Genomic DNA, 17,348 nt, shown 5'->3' with positions numbered 1-17,348 from the left:
GTCAAGAAATAGAATCCCCGGGAGGCGGGGCTACAGAGCAGCAGCAGCAAATGTGTTTCTCTCCTCTCCTCTCCTGGTCAACTAGGAATACCAAAGGAGACCACCTGGGACCACAACAAGACAGGACTAGGATGACTTCAGAAACCCACCAAATCACCGGTGAGTGCAAACACGTGTGGCTGGGGGACAGCAAGGAGCCTAGGGAGAGATTAAGTGGCTGGTAACAGTCCAGCAGTTTACCAGTTGAGATACCACCTCCAGTCTGTTTCACCAACAGAAAGAAGGCAGAAGGGAGGAGAGGACTCCCCTAAGACTCACCAAATGAAACTGTGAGTCTCCATTTCTACTACCTTCAGAGGCTGGAGCAACAGGGGGAAGGCCCTGTGCTGACACCCGGGGACAGAGAACTAACCAGGAAACTCAGAAGAAGATCTACACCTTGGTAGTCTAGCAGTGGAGCTGTGTGGTGGGAGCCTTTCCATGTTGTTCTGATGAAAACATAATGAACAGCTGCCTAAGAACCTACAGACTAAAAACAGGAATTGTTTAGAAACTCACAGGGCCCAGCAGTGCTGCCCGGCTTGGCAGAGAAGCTGAATTGAGCATGGAGCTTTGGATCCTTGGGGTGTGAGAGTCTCTTTGCATAACCACTGTATTATCTCTTGGTCAGGAGTGAGTGATTAAGCTAAGAAGCCTACTTATAGTTTAAAAGCTCTCAGGCTCCTATAGTCTACAGGGAAGAAAAAGAACAAACGAGGCTTTTAAAGCCACTGTGCTGCAACTCAGAGATTAAAATAATATTGAAACAACTGCCAATTTCCACAACTGTGAACCTTTTAAGTACCTTAGACACAAGTCAGTCCAGGCAATAGTGATCAGTAATTTGAAAAGTACTGAGAGAGGGACCTCATAGCACACTATATAGAATGGTTAAACCAACAGGAAGAAATATTGGAGAAATGAACCAGGACAAGAGTCCAACTAAAAGACCCCCAAAGGTTGAAGCACAAAATAATGAGGTCAACATCCAAACACTAGTTAAGGAAATAATCACAGGAGTGAGTAAAGAGTTTGAAAGAATTGTCATCAGGAAGGCAGAAACAACAAATGAGACTCTGAAAGAAAACACTAGTTATCTCAAGGTTACTAGAGAGCTGAAAGATGAAATAGCTGAGCTAAGAACACAACTAGCTGAACAAGCTAAAACACTATCAGAACAGGATAACAAAATAGAAGAACTCCAGAAAACAGTAGAGGGGAGAGAGAATAGAATCAATGAGGCTGAAGTCAGAATTAGCAGGATTGAGGATGGATTAGAGACAACTAAAAAAGAAGTAAAAGATCTCAAAAAGAGATTAAAAGATACTGAAAACAATAGCAGAGACCTATGGGATGACTTCTAAAGAAATAATATACACATTATTGGCTTACCAGAGGAAGAAAGAGAGGGAGGGGAAGAAAGCATTCTCCAGGACATAATAACTGAGAACTTCTCTAGTCTAGACAACATCAAAGACATAAAGGTTCAAGAAGCCCAGAGGGTGCCAATAGAATTAACCCAGACTTCAAGACACATGATATTTAGAATGGAAAGGAATAAGGCTAAAGATTTATTTCCTTTTGTTGCCCTTGTTTCATTGTTGTAGTTGCTGTTGTTGTAGTTGTTGTTGATGTCTTCATTGTTGGATAGGACAGAGAGAAGTGAAGAGAGAGGAGGTGAAGACAGAGGGGGAGAGAAAGATGGACACCTCCAGACCTGCTTTGCTGCCTGTAAACATGAATAGACACACTGACCAGTGGAGTAGAATTGAGAGCCCACAAGTAAGCCTGCACACCTGTGGACATCTAATCTTTGACAAAGGTGCCAGACTATTAAATGGGGTAAGCAGAGTCTCTTCAACAAATGGTGTTGGAAAAAATGGGTTGAAACATGCAGAAGAATGAAATTGAACCACTATATTTTACCAAATACAAAAGCAAATTCCAAGTGGATCAAGGACTTGAATGTTAGACCAGAAACTATCAGATACTTAGAGGAAAATATTGGCAGAACTCTTCCACATAAATTTCGAAGACATCTTCAGTGAAACGAATCCAATTACAAAGAAGACTAAGGCAAGCATAAACCTATGGGACTATATCAAATTAAAAAGCTTCTGCGCAGCAAAAGAAACCACTACCCAAACCAAGATCTTTATATGTATGGTATGTAAAGATCTTCTCCCTCACAGAATGGGAGAAGATCTTTACATGCCATACATCAGACAAGAGGCTAATAACCAAAATATATAAAGAGCTTGCCAGATTCAACAACAAGAATACAAATAACCACATCCAAAAATGGGGAGAGGACATGGACAGAACATTCACCACAGAAGAGATCCAAAAGGCCGAGAAACACATAAAGAAATGCTTCAAGTCTCTGATTGTCAGAGAAATGCAAATAAAGACAACAATGAGATACCACTTCACTCCTGTGAGAATGTCATACATCAGAAAAGGTAACAGCAGCAAATGCTGCAGAGGTTGTGGAGTCAAAGGAATCCTCCTGCACTGCTGGTGGGAATATAAATTGGTCCAACCTCTGTGGAGAACAGTCTGGAGAACTCTCAGAAAGCTAGAAACAGACTTACCCTATGATCCTGTAATCCCTCTCCTGTGAATATATCCTAAGGAATCCAACACACCCATCCACAAAGATTTCTGTATACCTATGTTCATAGCAGCACAATTTATAATAGCCAAAACCTGGAAGCAACCCAGATGTCCAACAACAGATGAGTGGCTGAGCAAGTTGTGGTCTATATACACAATGCAATACTACTCAGCTATTAAAAACGGTGACTTCACCATTTTCAGCCAATCTTGGATGAAGCTTGAAGAAATCATGTTAAGTGAAATAAGTCAGAAACAGAAGGATGAATATGGGATGATCTCACTCTCAGGCAGAAGTTGAAAAACAAGATCAGAACAGCAAACACAAGTAGAACCTGAACTGGAGTTGGTGTATTGCACCAAAGTAAAAGACTCTGGGGTGGGTTGGGGGGGAGAATACAGGTCCAAAAAGGATGACAGAGGACCTAGTGGGGGTTGTATTGTTATATGGAAAACTGAGAAATGTTATGCATGTACAAACTATTGTATTTACTGTTGAATGTAAAACATTAATTCCCCAATAAAGAAAAAAAAAAGAAAAATATCTTTATAGGAGAAAGTTTACAAAGTAAAACTTTAACAGGATAAAGAAAATCACTGAGCCAACTAATAGCTCAGTTGGATAGTGTGCTGTTTTGCCATGTCCTTCAGTGTGGCTATCTCTTTCACTCTTTCTCTATCTTATTAAAAAAAAAAAAAATGGGGGTTGGGAGGTAGCGCACATGGTGCAAAGTGCAAGGACCAGCCTAAGGATCCCAGTTCGAGCCCCCAGCTCCCCAACTGCAGGGGAGTTGCCTCACAAGCGGTGAAGCAGGTCTGCAGATGTCTATCTTTCTCTCCCCCACCCCATCTTCCCCTCCTCTCTCCATTTCTCTCTGTCCTATCCACTATCCAACAACGACGACATCAATAACAACAATAATAATAACCACAACAACAATAAAACAAGGACAACAAAAGGGAAAATACTTAAAAAAAAAACTTTCTTTAAAAAGGGGGGGGGGGGCTGGGGAGACATCATAATGGTTCTGCAAAAGACTTTCATGCCTAAGGCTCTGAGGTCCCAGGTTCAATCCCCAGCATTCCATAAGCCAGAGCTGAGCAGTGTTCAGGTGTCTGTCTGTCTCTCTCTCTTTCTGTCAAAAATAAAAATTAAAAAAGAAAAAAAGATGAAACTATCATGCCTGAGGCTCCAAAGTGCCAGGTTTAATCCCCTGCACCACCACAAGACAGAGTTAATCAGTGCTCTGGTAAAATAATAATAATAAGTAAATTATTTCAATTAAAAGAAAAGGATTTATAACTCTCTTACTCATAGACACATTAAATTTGTAGCATTTCTTTACAATTAGTTATTATGCACATATATGAAATATATGTACATATATTTAATTTCTTATTTATTTTATTTTTAAAATTTTATATATTGGGTAAGGACAGTCAGAAATCAAAAGGGAAGGGGTTGACAGAGAGGGTGAGAGACAGAGAGACACCTGCAGCACTGCTTCACCACTCACAAAGCTTTCCCCCTGCAGGTGGGGTCCGGGGGGCTCGAACCTGCGTCCTTGTGCATTGTAATACAAGCGCTCAACCAGACCCCCTTCTTATTCATTTTATATCCTGTCTTTTTTAACAAGTTTCCAATATTTACCGTGGGCATTTGCTCACATATTACATAATTCTTAAAATGTGATTTTTTTTAATGATTATATATTATTTGATTATGTATACTTTAGTTAAATGTTCACCTATCTGGATTTGAAATGTTGAAATGTCCAACAGCTTGGGAGGTGCTACCAGTGGATAAAATGTTAGACCCTTAAGCACGAGATAAATATTTTTAAAAGTCAGATTTTCTTATTAAATCATGAAGCAAAACGTTCGACCTTTAAGCATGAGATAAATATTTTTAAAAATCAGACTTTCTTATTAAATCATGAAGCAAAACTGAACTACATTCTATTTTTAAAAAGTAGAAAACGGGAGGGGCCCCAGGTGGTGACACACCTGGTTGAGTGCATATGTTACAATGTGCAAGAACCAGAGTTCAAGTCCCCGTGACTACTTGCAAAGGCTTGAACCTGGGCGTGTGCTTAACCAAGTGTGTGACAGCCTGGCCCCCTTTTTAACTTTATTTACCAGAGCACTGTTCAGCCCTGGCTTACGGTGGTTGTAGGGAATGAGGCTGGGACCTCAAAGTTTTCCCACGTGAAAATTCTTTTTGCATAACCATTATGCTATCTCCCCAGCCTCTACTGAATGAACTCTTTATTTATACTGAGGGAATCTAGTTCTTCTGAAGATTATATTTTCCCTTGCGAAAAACATATAATTTACTTTCCGTTCCTATTTTTCCACTTGTATTGAGGCATAACGAACTGGATGTCCTATGTTTACATTGCACATGCTTTATACACATATTGTGAAATCACTGTCACAAGCTAATTCATAGATCCATCAACTCAACAGTTACTCTTATAGCGAGAATACTGAGGGCTGGACTGGGTAGCGGCGCACCCAGTTGAGTGCACACATTACTGTGCTCAGGGACCTAGATCCCAGCCCCCACTCCCTAGCTCTGATGAGTAGCTTCATGAGCAGTAAGGCAGAGCTGCCAGTGTCTGCGCTCTCCCTATCTCTCCTTCCATCTCAATTTCTTTTCTTTTTTTTTTTTTAAGGATTGATTTAATTGGGAGTCGGGCGGTAGCGCAGCGGGTTAAGCTCACGTGGCGCAAAGCCCAAGGACAGGCGTAAGGATCCTGGTTCGAGTCCCAGGCTCCCTACCTACAGGGACGTCACTTCACAGGCGGTGAAGCAGGTCTACAGGAGTCTTTCTTTCCCCATCTCTGTCTTCCCCTTCTCTCTCCACTTCTCTCTGTCCTGTCCAACAACAACATCATCAATGACAACAATAATAATAACCACAACAACGATAAAACAACAAGGGCAGCAAAAGGGAAGAAAAAATAGCCTCCAGGAGCAGTGGATGGGTGGTGCAGGCACCGAACCCCAGCGATAACCTTGGAGGCCAAAAAAAAAAGCCTCTTTGTATAACCATTATGCAATACCCCCACACAGAGTTTGACTTTTTATCTACTATTTATAAGTGAAATTATGCAATATTTTTCCTTCTGCATCTGGCTTGCTTCACTTAACTTAATGTCCTCCAGGGGAAAAAAAATCATAAAGACAGGGAGTCCGGTGGTAGCGCAGCGGGTTAAGCGCATGTGGAGCAAAAGCCCATGGACCCTCATAAGGATTCAGGTTCCAGCCCCAGGCTCCCCACCTGCAGGGGGTGTTGCTTCACAGGTGGTGAAGCAGGTCTGCAGGTGTCTTGTCTTTCTCTCCTCCTCTCTGTCTTCCCCTCTCTCCATTTCTCTCTGTCCTAATGACGACATCAACAACAACAATAACTACAACAATATAAAGAAAAAAGAAACAAGGGCAACAAAAAAGGAAAAATAAATTTTTAAAAAATAGACACACACACAACTTCTGCTGCCAGGGAGAACTAGTTCAACTGATAAGGCCCAGAATTTCTATGCCTGAAGTTCCTGGTTCAATCCCTGGCAACCGTATGTACATAAGTGGTGCTCTGGCTTCTCTCTTTATTCTCTCACGTGACACTATCTCTCCATCGCATATGAAATGAATTAAATAAACCTCTTAAATAAATATGATTTTTTTTTTCACCATGACCTCCTTTTTATCATAACTTTTTATTTTTTATTTTACCAGAGCTCTACTCAGCTCTAGCTTGTGGAGGAACTGGATTGAATTTGGGAGCTCAGAGGCTCAACTATGAGAGTCTCTTTGCATAACCATTATGCTATCAAATTTTGCTTCTGTTGTCTGTGATTTTGGTGTCAAATAAATAAAAAGTGGCTTGACCAGTGTCAAGAAACTTTTCCCTTTATGTTTCTTCTGAGAGTTTTATATTTAATATTATATTTTATATTTAAGTTTTTAGTCATATGAAGCTAACCCTGTATAGTGCAAGAGAAGGGTACAATTCATTTGTTTGCATGTAGATACATAGTTTTCCCAACATCGCATATTGAATAAACTATCCTTACTCTGTTGTATATTTCTGGTGTTCTTGTCAAATATATTAGTTACCACATACATAGGTTTCTAGCTGTGTTTCTATTATAAAATGCGTGTGGAACCACCAAAAAAAAAAAAAAAAAAAAGAATTATTCCAGGGCCAGGTGGTGGTGCACCTGGTTAAGCACACGGATTGCAATGTGCAAGGCCCCCAGTCCCGACCTGCTGGGGGAAAGCTTTGCAAGTGGTGAAGCAGTACTGCAGGTGTCTCTTTGTCTCTCTCCATCACTCCCTTCCCTCTTGATTTCTGGCTATCTCTATCCAATAAATAAAGATTTAAAAAATAATAAAATGAAAAGTGTTAAAAATAAATTCCACCTCTCTCTCTCTCCCTCTGAACACACACATGTTGCCATGTGCATGGACCCAGTAATCTACAGCAAGAAAAGCAAAGTTGGAGGCATGCTATTTCCTGAGTTCAAATTATAGAAGAAAGCTATAGTAATTAAAACAATATGGTACTGGCCAAAAGTCAGATATAAATTTTCTTTTTAGGGGCCAGGTGGTGGCGCACCTGGTTGAGCACATAGGTTACAATGCACAAGGACCGAGGTTCAAGCCCCTAGCCCCCACCTGCAGGGGCAAAGTCTTGCAAGTGGTGAAGCATGCTACAGGTGTCTCTCTGTCTCTCTCTTTCTCTATCATCCCCTTCCCCTCTCAATTTCTGGCTATCTCTAGCCAATAAATAAATAAAGATAAGATTTTAAAATTTATTAAGAAATAAATTTCCTTTTAATGTAAATTTTCTTAATGCTCAAATTAATCTTTGAGTTTTCCTTTGACTACAAGAAAAAACATTTTTTTCCAGCACCTATTAAGAATTCATGAAGGGCAGAGGAGATAGCATAATGGTAATGCAAGCAGACTCTCATGCCTGAAGCTCTGAGGCCCTAGGTTCAATCCCCTACACTACCATAAGCCAGAGCTAAGCAGTGCTCTGATAAAAATAAATACAAAAAAACAACCTCATGTAGCATAATTTATGAAGCACTAAGGTATCAATACCCCCTGGGTAAATGTTATATGTCATTAATATAGTTAGTTACATGAAGCAAGAGATTACAGACAGGTCAATACGGGTACTAACTGCTGACTGTTATTGTACATAAATTTAAAGTCTAATTGTTTGTTTATGAATTATGTCATTATGTTAGGGGTCTGCTTAGGGAAAGTCCTGGGAAGGACATTAGGATATCCCCCCCACCCACCCCCAACCCTACAAGTAGCCAGAAAGAGGGGCCAGAAACATCAGTGTCTTCACCCTGCACCCCTTCTCCAATAGACTAAAACCATAAAATGCAAATGAATGCAGATGTGAGTACCTAAAGACAAAGGCTGAAATTAATCCCCTCAGGCATCCCCCAGAAGCCGCTATAAAAAGTAGAAGACTGGGGGGCTGGGCTATGCCAAGGGCAGGAACCTCCCAGCCTAAGGCATAAGGAGGCAGATTTGAGTCCCTGGCTCCCCACCTGCAGGGGGGTCACTTCACAAGTGGTGTCTATCTTTCTCTCTCCCTCTGTCTTCCCCTCCTCTCTGGATTTCTCTTTGTCCTATCCAACAATGACAGCAGCAACAACAACAATAATAACAACAATAAACAAGGGCCACAAAAAGGGAAAAACTAGCTTCCAGTAGCAGCGGATTCATAGTGTAAGCACTGAGCCCCAGCGATATCCTGGAGGCAAAAAAAAAAAGGTAGAAGACTGGGAAAAGCGTGGGTCCTCACTGCTCCCTCACTGCCCTGCCCCTCTTCCTTTCTCTCCGTACCCTCCTTGGGTCTGCACTTCTAAAGCATGTATTACCTACCTCTCTTCTCTGTCCCTGCTTTCTCTCAATAAATGCTCATCTCTCTGAAACACGGCTGTTTCTCTTGTGATTTGTCCATGTAGATAATCAGCCTACAGCTTAGAGGGGATCTTTGTGTCCTTTGCCCTGTTCCCCTGCTACAATCCTTTGTCCAATCACATCTCCACCAAAGGGGCCAGGTGGTGGTACACTTGGTTGAGCGCACACACTACAATGCACAAAAACGCAGGTTCAAGCCCCCAGCCCCCACCTGCAGGGGGGAAGCTTCACAAGAGGTGAAGCAGTGCTGCATGTTTCTTCCTATCTCCTCCTTCCCTCTCAACTTTCCTGTCTCTATCCAAAATAAAACATTTCTTTTTAATTCCACAGTAATCTGTTACATACAACCACAGTTAATTTATTTATTTTTATTTAGTTATTTTTTGCCTCCAGGGTTATTGCTGGGGCTTTGTGCCTGCACCACAGATCCACTGCTCCTGGAGGCCTTTTTTTTGTTTTTCATTTTACTGGATAAGATAGAGAGAAATTGAGAGGGGAGGGGAAGTTAGAGGGAGAGAGAAAGATAGACACCTGCAGACCTACTTGTTGCCCTTGTTGTTTAAGGTTGTTGTGGTTATTATTACTGTTGTTATTAATGTTTGTTGCTGTTGGATAGGACAGAGTGAAATTGAGAGAGGAGTGGAAGACAGAGAGGAGGAAAGACAGATAAACACCAGCAGACCCGCTTCCCTGCTTGTGAAGCGACCCCCCTGAGGTGGGGGTCTGGGGGCTTGAAAGGGGATCCTTAAACCAATCCTTGCACTTTGCACCATGTGCGCTTAACCCATTGTGTTACCACCCGACCCCTGGTTAATTTATTTTTTAAACAACTGATTACATTCCACTTTCGTACAATTATAATCCTGAAAGTTATCTAAGACTATCCAGCAAACACCTGTAAAATACTGGATTATCATGAACACTATTTATGACAGGAAAAATCACATTGCTCTTCATTTTAAAAGTTTTAGGAAATCTAAATATAAAAACAACTATAGTGGTCCAGGAGGTGGCGCAGTGGATAAGGCTCAAGCATGAGGTCCTGAGTTCAATCCCCAGCAGCACATGTACCAGAGTGATATCTGGTTCTTTCTCTCTCCTCCTATCTTTCTCATGAATAAATAAAATATTTAAAATGAAATAACTATAATGATTTCCATAAATTCTAGAAGCATACTACTTACCGTTGTATGACATTTAACACATTTACCAAGGTTTCATCGTTCATGAATTTCATTTTCTCTGCAGTTAAGCTTTGAAGAGTAAGATACTGAGGATGATTTCTGATATACTGAATATCTTGAGGTGTATAGCTTTTCAGCTTTCGCAGATCCCAAAGCACAGTAAGTGCACATTCCACTTGCTTTTCTGAAAGTATGGCTTTGTTTTTTGCAACAAGATCAAATAATTGTTCTTTGTCTCTACATTTAGTCATTTGACTAATTAACGGCTCACAACAGAAGGGTCGAGATTGAAATACCCTCTGGGTGTATCGAAAAGCAGCCCTTAGATAAAGCATGTTTGTAAGTAATGAGTCTACAAAAAAAGAAAGAGGTATCTTTTCACTTACATTACAGATTGTCTTAGGTAAAGAAAATCATTTGAGGACCCAAAGAGCACATGCTTTGTCATGGGTACAGTCCAGAAGTTCTGACTCCAGACTCCACTGTACTGGAGAAAGCTGTGGTACTATTATCTTTTTCTGTCTGTCTCTGTCTTTATGTCTGAAAAAGTTGATTTGGAGTGATGGAGCCTCAGTGATGACCAAAAAAATTAGCTGATTAAAAAAAAAAAAAGATTTGTAGTCAGATATAATAGCCTTATGTAAAAATAACTGGTTTTCCTTCATGTATTTTGATTGTAGTAAGAGGATTCCAAAAATCCCATTCTAATGTGCAGCTTCTGTAAAAGAATTGATTTAACTCGTTATTTTATATTGTTAATGTTGTTATTAATCCTAAAGTTCAAATTTCCTTTCTTTCTTCCTTTTTTTTTTTTTTTTTTTTGCCTCTAGGGTTATTGCTGGGGCTCGGTACCTGCACTACAAATCCACTGCTCCTGGAGGCCATGCCATTTTTCCCATTTTGTTGCCCTTGTTGTTACCCTTGTTGTCATTGCTGTTGTTGTTATTGGATAGGACAGAGAGAAATTGAGAGAGGAGGAGAGACAGAGAAGGGTAGAGAAAGACACCTGCAGACCTGCTTCACTGCTGTGAAATGACCTCCCTGCAGGTGGGGAGTCAGGGGCTTCAACCAGGATCCTTACGCTGGTATCTGCACTTCGCGCCATGTGCACTTAACCCGCTGCGATACCATCCCTATTTGTTATTTTTTTATTGAACAGGCACAAAGAAATCGAGAGGGATAGGAGAGACAGAAAAAGAAGAGAAAAAAAAATTTTTTTTTGCACTTAGCTTTCCTATTTGTAAAATGCAAAGGATGGTATCTCCAAGACAGGCTAGTTGAAATAAATTAGTGAGTGATGTGTGTGTGAATGCTAGATTTTTTTTTTCCTGCCAAACAACTCCATCTACCTGGTAGCCATTAAAATTTTGTTTTTGCATTTTACAGATAGGAAAGCTAGGTGCAAAAATAAATTTTTTCTTTCTTTCTTTTTTCTCTTTTTGATAGAGAGATAACATCATCAAAGCTGTTCAATTTGGAGTTCCCGGTTCGAGCCCCCGGCTCCCCATCTGCAGGGGAGTCGCTTCACAGGCGGTGAAGCAGGTCTTTCTTTCCCTCTCTCTGTCTTCCCCTCCTCTCTCCATTTCTGTCTGTCCTACCCAACAACAACGACATCAATAACAAAAACAATAATAACTACAACAATAAAACAACAAGGTCAACAAAGTTTTTCAATTTGCTGGAGGCTTAGCTTGAACCTGGGTTGTGCATATGCCAGAGCAGCACACTAACCAAGGGAGCTTGTGAGAAAGCGAGTTTACCCAGAGGCTTTTCTCAGAGCTCTCTCATTTTAAAAGTTCTCCATTTTTTCAGGCTGCGGAACAGAGGCCACCTGGCTCCTCAGATATTGGGAAACTCCCTCTTGCTGAGCACCTAAGGCCAACTGGATCTTCAGATGTTAAGAGGCTCCCTCCTGCTGAATGCACCAAGGACAACTGTTTACAAAGAGTGAGATTATAGAACTCACAAAACAAACAAACAAAAAAACCCTACCCTTTTGCCCCTTGGGATAAGAGTGGCCATCCTGTTCCTGACCATTATAGAAAGACATGAGTTTGAAGATTCTCGTTCTCTCTCTTCCAGGCCATGGGGCCACTTTTGGCACTATGGCTTGGGGGAAGGGAGGACCCCTCAGCTCTCCTGAGCTCCTTGTGTGTGTCAGTTCCTGTGTCTTTACATGTGTAAGTTGTTATAATGGCTATTCTATGTGCGTGTGTAAATAAATACTTCATCTTCCTCTATGTTCTGTCTTGGCCTCAGTTTGTCATGGGTATGGAAACAAAACTTAAGCTATTTCCCTAGTCCAGTGCACAAAGAAACTAAAACTACTTTAGTACTATGAATGCTTAGTTTCTTCAATTTGAACGGCTTCATAACATCAACAAACCAATTAGTGTATACTCCTGACCCAAGCCAAACTAGAGCCCAAACATACACAAAAATCAATGTATCCCACAGATACAATTATCTTCTCTCTCTCTCTCTTTTTTTTTTAAGTTTACGAGAGCACTACTCAGCCTGGTTTACACTTGTATAGGGGACTGAATCTGGAACTTTGGAACCTTAAGCAAGAAAGTCATAGTCATTATGCTATTTACCCCCACTCCTCTCTCTGTCTTTTATTAAAAATATAATAATAATAAATAAAGTAAAATAAAATTAAGGAGGCGGCAGCAGGAGAGATAGCATAATGGTTATACAGAGATTCTCCTGTCTGTGACTCCAAAGTCCCGGGTTCAATCCCCACCACCACCATAAGCCAAAGCTAAGCAGTGCTCTGGTAAAAATAAGTAAATGAATAAATAAGTAAGTAAGTAAGTAAGTAAGTAATGTCAACAGATGATAGGAAAAGTAGCCCAATGGACAGACTACAGAGTCAAATCCCCAGTTTTGCCCCAGCTAAGTGACCTTTTGGGAAGGAGGATGTCTTGACACTAGGCGTGAGATAGGTACCCACTATGAAGACACATAATGACACTCTTTACAAAGTGGCAGCTATCCTCTGAATCTGACAAACGAAAGCAACAAAAATAATCAATTTGATTTTCCGGGTCACAACTAATGAACTGACTCTACCCTGCTGCCCCTTTGTTCTCAGTGTTCAGGATAAGCAAAACGCCGAAGAAAGCACCCCCACCCACCCCCCAGCCCCCAGTGGAACAGGCAGCTTCCACCCAGTCCCGACTAGTGGACAAATTTCTCCTTAGTGCTCGGGGACTTATCCAACGATCTCCGAGGAGGCTAGTTATGAAGGTTCTGCAGTCGGAGTTATTCTTGATCGCAAAGAAGGGCCGCAAAAAACAGCTGTTCCGTTTACCCTCCCTCGAGATACGCTACCTTTTCTCTGGCAATGCTGCTCCCCAAAACAGAGAGCGAAAATGCACAAGTCGGCGTGCACCGCGGAAGGCCGGCACTACATATCCCAGGGACCAGCGCGCGAGGTCGGCGGAATTGAAGTCACAGGTGCTCGGGGAATTCTGGGCTTTGTAGTTCCTTATTGAGAAAAAGGCTGAGTCCAGCAGTTTGAAACTTTTGAAGAAGCTAGGATGCTTGGGCGGTTGTAGATAGTATAATGGTTATGCAGAGAGACTCTCATGCCTGAGGCTTCAAAGTTCTAGATTCAACCCCCTGCACCACTATAAGGCAAAACTGAGCAGTGCTCTGGTAAAAATAAATAAATAAATAAATAGAAGTTATGTTGCTCCTTCGGTGTCCCGTGTTTCCCAGCTACCTGGGCTTTCTTTCTTTCTTTCTTTCTTTTTTAAATTCACCAGTACAATGTTTTAATATACAATAGAAGTAAAAAGACAAATGAAGTTAAAAAGCATAAACGTGGCAGTGAACAGGTACAGATTTTTGTTTCTTGTTATATTCAACATATTTGAGGTAATTGCCAAATGACTTTAAAAGTGTGTATCTTAACTCTTCTTAGGAAAAAAAAATGGTGGAATGGGTAGGCAGTGGCGCACCCGATCAAGCACCCACATTACAGTGCACAAGGATCCAGGTTCAAGCCCCTGACCCCCACCTGCAGGAGGAAAGCTTCCGGAATGGTGAAGCAGAGCTGCTCTTTCCCTCTCCCCTCTCAATTTCTCTGTCTCTATTCAATAATAAATAAATAAAGAGATCTTTTAAAATTGTGATGGGGAAATTGCATAATGCTTATGCAAAAAGACTACCCGAGGCTCCAAAGTCCCACTTTCAGCCCTCACTACCACCATAAACCAGAGTTGAACAATGCTCTCGAAAGAAATAAATAAATGCACGCATTGTGTTAGAGCAGGCAGATACCGGTCCTCAGATGACAGCGTTCAAAATGTATCTCTTTACTAGAGTGATGGCGCACCTGGTCAAGTACACACATTACAGTGCTCAAGGACCCGGGTTCCCAGTGCACAAGAACTTGGGTTCAAGCTCCCAGCCCCCACCTGCAGGGAGAAAGCTTCACAAATGGTGAAGAAGTGCTGCACGTATTTATCTGCCGCTCTCTGTCTCTCTCCCTCTCTACCTCCCACCCCTTCTCACTAAATTTCTCTCTGTGCCATCAAATAAATAAGTAAATAATAATATATGAGTGAAATAGCTACCGGGGCCAGGTGGTGGTGCACCTGGTTGAGCGCACATGTTACAGTGCGCAAAGACACAGGTTCAAGCCCCTGGTCCTACTTGCAGGGGGGTCGCTTCACAAGCAGTGAAGCAGATCTGAAGGTGTCTCTTACTCCCCGTCTCTATTTTTTCCCTCCCCTCTCAATTTCTCTCTGTACTATCAAAAAAAAAAAAAAATTGCCATGAGAGCAGTGGTTTTGTAATGCAGGCATTCACTGAGACCCAGTGATAACCCTGGAGGCAATAAATAAATTAATAAAATAAGAAAAATATAAAATAAAATTTAAAATAAAGAGAAATAGCTGACTGGGTAGGACAAGTGCCTTGCTATGTAGTGCCAAGCTACCTACAGAAGCTTAGTTAATGTAGAGGTTATCAATCTAATAAAAAAGATTTCACCAGAAGAGATAAAGTCACAAAATATGGGAAGATCTATCTCTAAGGACTAAACAAAAAACTTTAAAAACAACAAGAAAAAAGAGCAGCCTAGGAGGTATGCGGTGACTTGAACATTAGATTTTTACATATAGGGCCCCAAGTTTGATCCCTAGTATAGCATGTACCAGAGTGATGATCTGGTTCGGCTTCTCTCTCTTAAACAAATAAATACATTTAAAAATACACATTTATTATTTTTATTTGTTTACACAGAGAGAAATTGAGAGCAGGCATGGAGATAAGAGAGAAAGAAAGACAGATACTATGGTCTGGGAGGTGGCACAGAAGATAAAGCATCCTACTCTCAAGCATGAGGCCTCAAGTTCAACCCCTGGCAGGATATGTACCAGAGAGATGTCTGGTTCTTTCTCTCCTCCTATATTTCTCATTAATAAATAAAATCTGGGTGCCGGGCGGTAGCACAGCGGGTTAAGCGCAGGTGGCGCAAAGCACAAGGACCGGCGTTAGAATCTCGGTTCCAGCCGCTGCCTCCCCAACTGCAGGGGAGTCGCTTCATAGGCGGTGAAGCAGGTCTGCAAGTGTCTATCTATCTTTCTCTCCCCCTCTCTGTCTTCCCCTCCTCTCTCCATTTCTCTCTGTCCTATCCAACAACGACGACATCAATAACAACAATAATAACTACAACACTAAAAAAAACAAGGGCAACAAAAGGGAATAAATAAATAAATGTTAAAAAATTAAATAAAATCTTTAAAAAAGAGAGTAGGAGAAAGAACCTGCAGCTCTGCTTCACCACTCTTGACGAACCTTCCCCCTGCAGGTGAACACTGGGGCCCTGAACCAGGATCACTGAGCATGGTAATGGGTGCACTCAACACAAATCTTTTATAAAAAGAAAAAGAGAGGGAGTCGGGTGGTAGCGCAGCGGGTTAAGCACCCGTGGCGCAAAGTGCAAGGACCAGCATAAGGGTCCCGGTCCTGGTTCAAGCCCCCGGCTCCGCACCTGCAGGGGAGTCGCTTCACAAGCAGTGAAGCAGGTCTGCAGGTGTCTATCTTCCTCTCTCCCTCTCTGTCTTCCCTTCCTCTCTCCATTTCTCTCTGTCCCATCCAACAACTACTACAACAATAAAATAATAAGGGCAACAAAAGGGAATAAATATAAAAAATATTTTAAAAAAAGAAAAAGAGAAGGGGCCAGTGGCGCACCTGGTTGAGCACACACATTACCATGCAGAAGCACCCAGTTTAAGCCCCCACTCCCCACCTGCAGGGGGGAAGTTTCCCAAGTGGAGAAGTAGGTCTCTCACTCCCACTCTGTTTCTCTTTTCTCTCTGTACTAATAGAAAATAAAATAAAATAGCTTTAAAGAAGAAAAAGAAATGCAGGAATATAGCAAGTGGTTATGGAAAAGAATTTCATGTTTGAGTTTCCTAGATCCCACGTTCATCCCCTTAGCACCACCAGAAGCCAAAGTTAAGCAGTGCCTGGTTAAAAAATAATTAAATAGGGAGTCAGGCGGTGGCACAACGGGTTAAACGTAGGTGTCGCAAAGCGGGAGGACCCATGTAAGGGCTCCCCACCTGCAGAAAAGGAATGAATGAATGAATCAATCAATCAATCAATGAATTAATCAATGAATATTTTTTAAAATTTGAAAGGAGCCGGGCGGTGGCACAGGGGGTTAAGCGCACAAGGCACAAGCACAGGGACCCGCGTCAGAATCCTGGTTGGAGCTCCCGGCTCCCCACCTGCAGAGGAGTCTCTTCATAGGCAGTGAAGCAGGTCTGCAGGTGTCTGTCTTTCTCTCCCCCTCTCTGCCTCCCCCTCCTCGATTTCTCTCTGTCCTATCAACAACAACAACGACAGCAGCAACAACAACGACGATGATAAACAACAAGGGCAACAAAAGGGGAAAAAATTGGAAAAAAAAATAAATAAACCAGCTCCTTCTGGACCTCAACCCACTAGCACCCAAGGCAACCACACTTTGAGTAGTACTGATTTAGGCTATTTGCAATGGAGCAACTAAAGATTGAGGTTGATTTGAATGCATAAAATTTTTAAAAATCTCAGGATTGGTGTAAGAAATTACATAGACTAAAACATTAATCCTGCAATAAAAAATTTTAAAAAGAAATTACATAGAGATAAAACTGAACACTTTACATGTCTTTTCCAATCAAATGCCACCAGGAATCTACCTCTAGTTAAACAAGGTGGGCTTATCGACTGAATTAATTTAAAATGTTTTTAACCAGAGCATAGCTAAGCTCTGGCTTATGGTGCTTACAAGGTATTGAACCTGGGTCTTTGGAGCCTCAGATACAAAAATATTTTTTTCATAACAACCATTCTGCTACTCTCTGCCATGTTTAAATTCCAACCTTCTTTACTCTATCATTTTATTTTATTTTTTTAATATATTTTCTCTCTTTTTTTTAAAAAAATATTTATTTTATTTATTTATTCCCTTTTGTTGCCCTTGTTGTTTTATTGTTGTAGTTATTATTGTTGTCATTGTTGGATAGGACAGAGAGAAATGGAGAGAGGAGG

General features: G+C 41.3%; 1 protein-coding gene across 3 annotated transcripts in view; it reads right to left on the bottom strand.

The window, feature by feature from the left end:
* FASTKD1 (FAST kinase domains 1) overlaps nt 1-13,205 on the bottom strand; it is a 56,561-nt gene extending 43,356 nt beyond the window's left edge. The window contains exons 1-2 of one of the 3 annotated variants that reach the window (XM_060177745.1): nt 13,128-13,205; nt 10,178-10,509 (exon numbers count right to left, since the gene is read on the bottom strand). In XM_060177745.1, the coding sequence (XP_060033728.1) occupies nt 10,178-10,239 (62 nt within the window). In that variant the 5' untranslated portion in view covers nt 10,240-10,509; nt 13,128-13,205. Of the gene's footprint in view, nt 1-9,791; nt 10,510-13,127 lie in introns of those variants that run through there. The other 2 variants (XM_060177744.1, XM_060177743.1) reach the window with 2 other exon arrangements.
* Nucleotides 13,206-17,348: the final 4,143 nt, after the last annotated feature.

The sequence above is a fragment of the Erinaceus europaeus genome, chromosome 18, assembly GCF_950295315.1.
Source record: "Erinaceus europaeus chromosome 18, mEriEur2.1, whole genome shotgun sequence".
NCBI classification, from domain to species: Eukaryota; Metazoa; Chordata; class Mammalia; order Eulipotyphla; family Erinaceidae; genus Erinaceus; species Erinaceus europaeus.
Note: the sequence above shows the minus strand (reverse complement) of the source record. Positions and strands in the feature narration are given on the sequence as shown.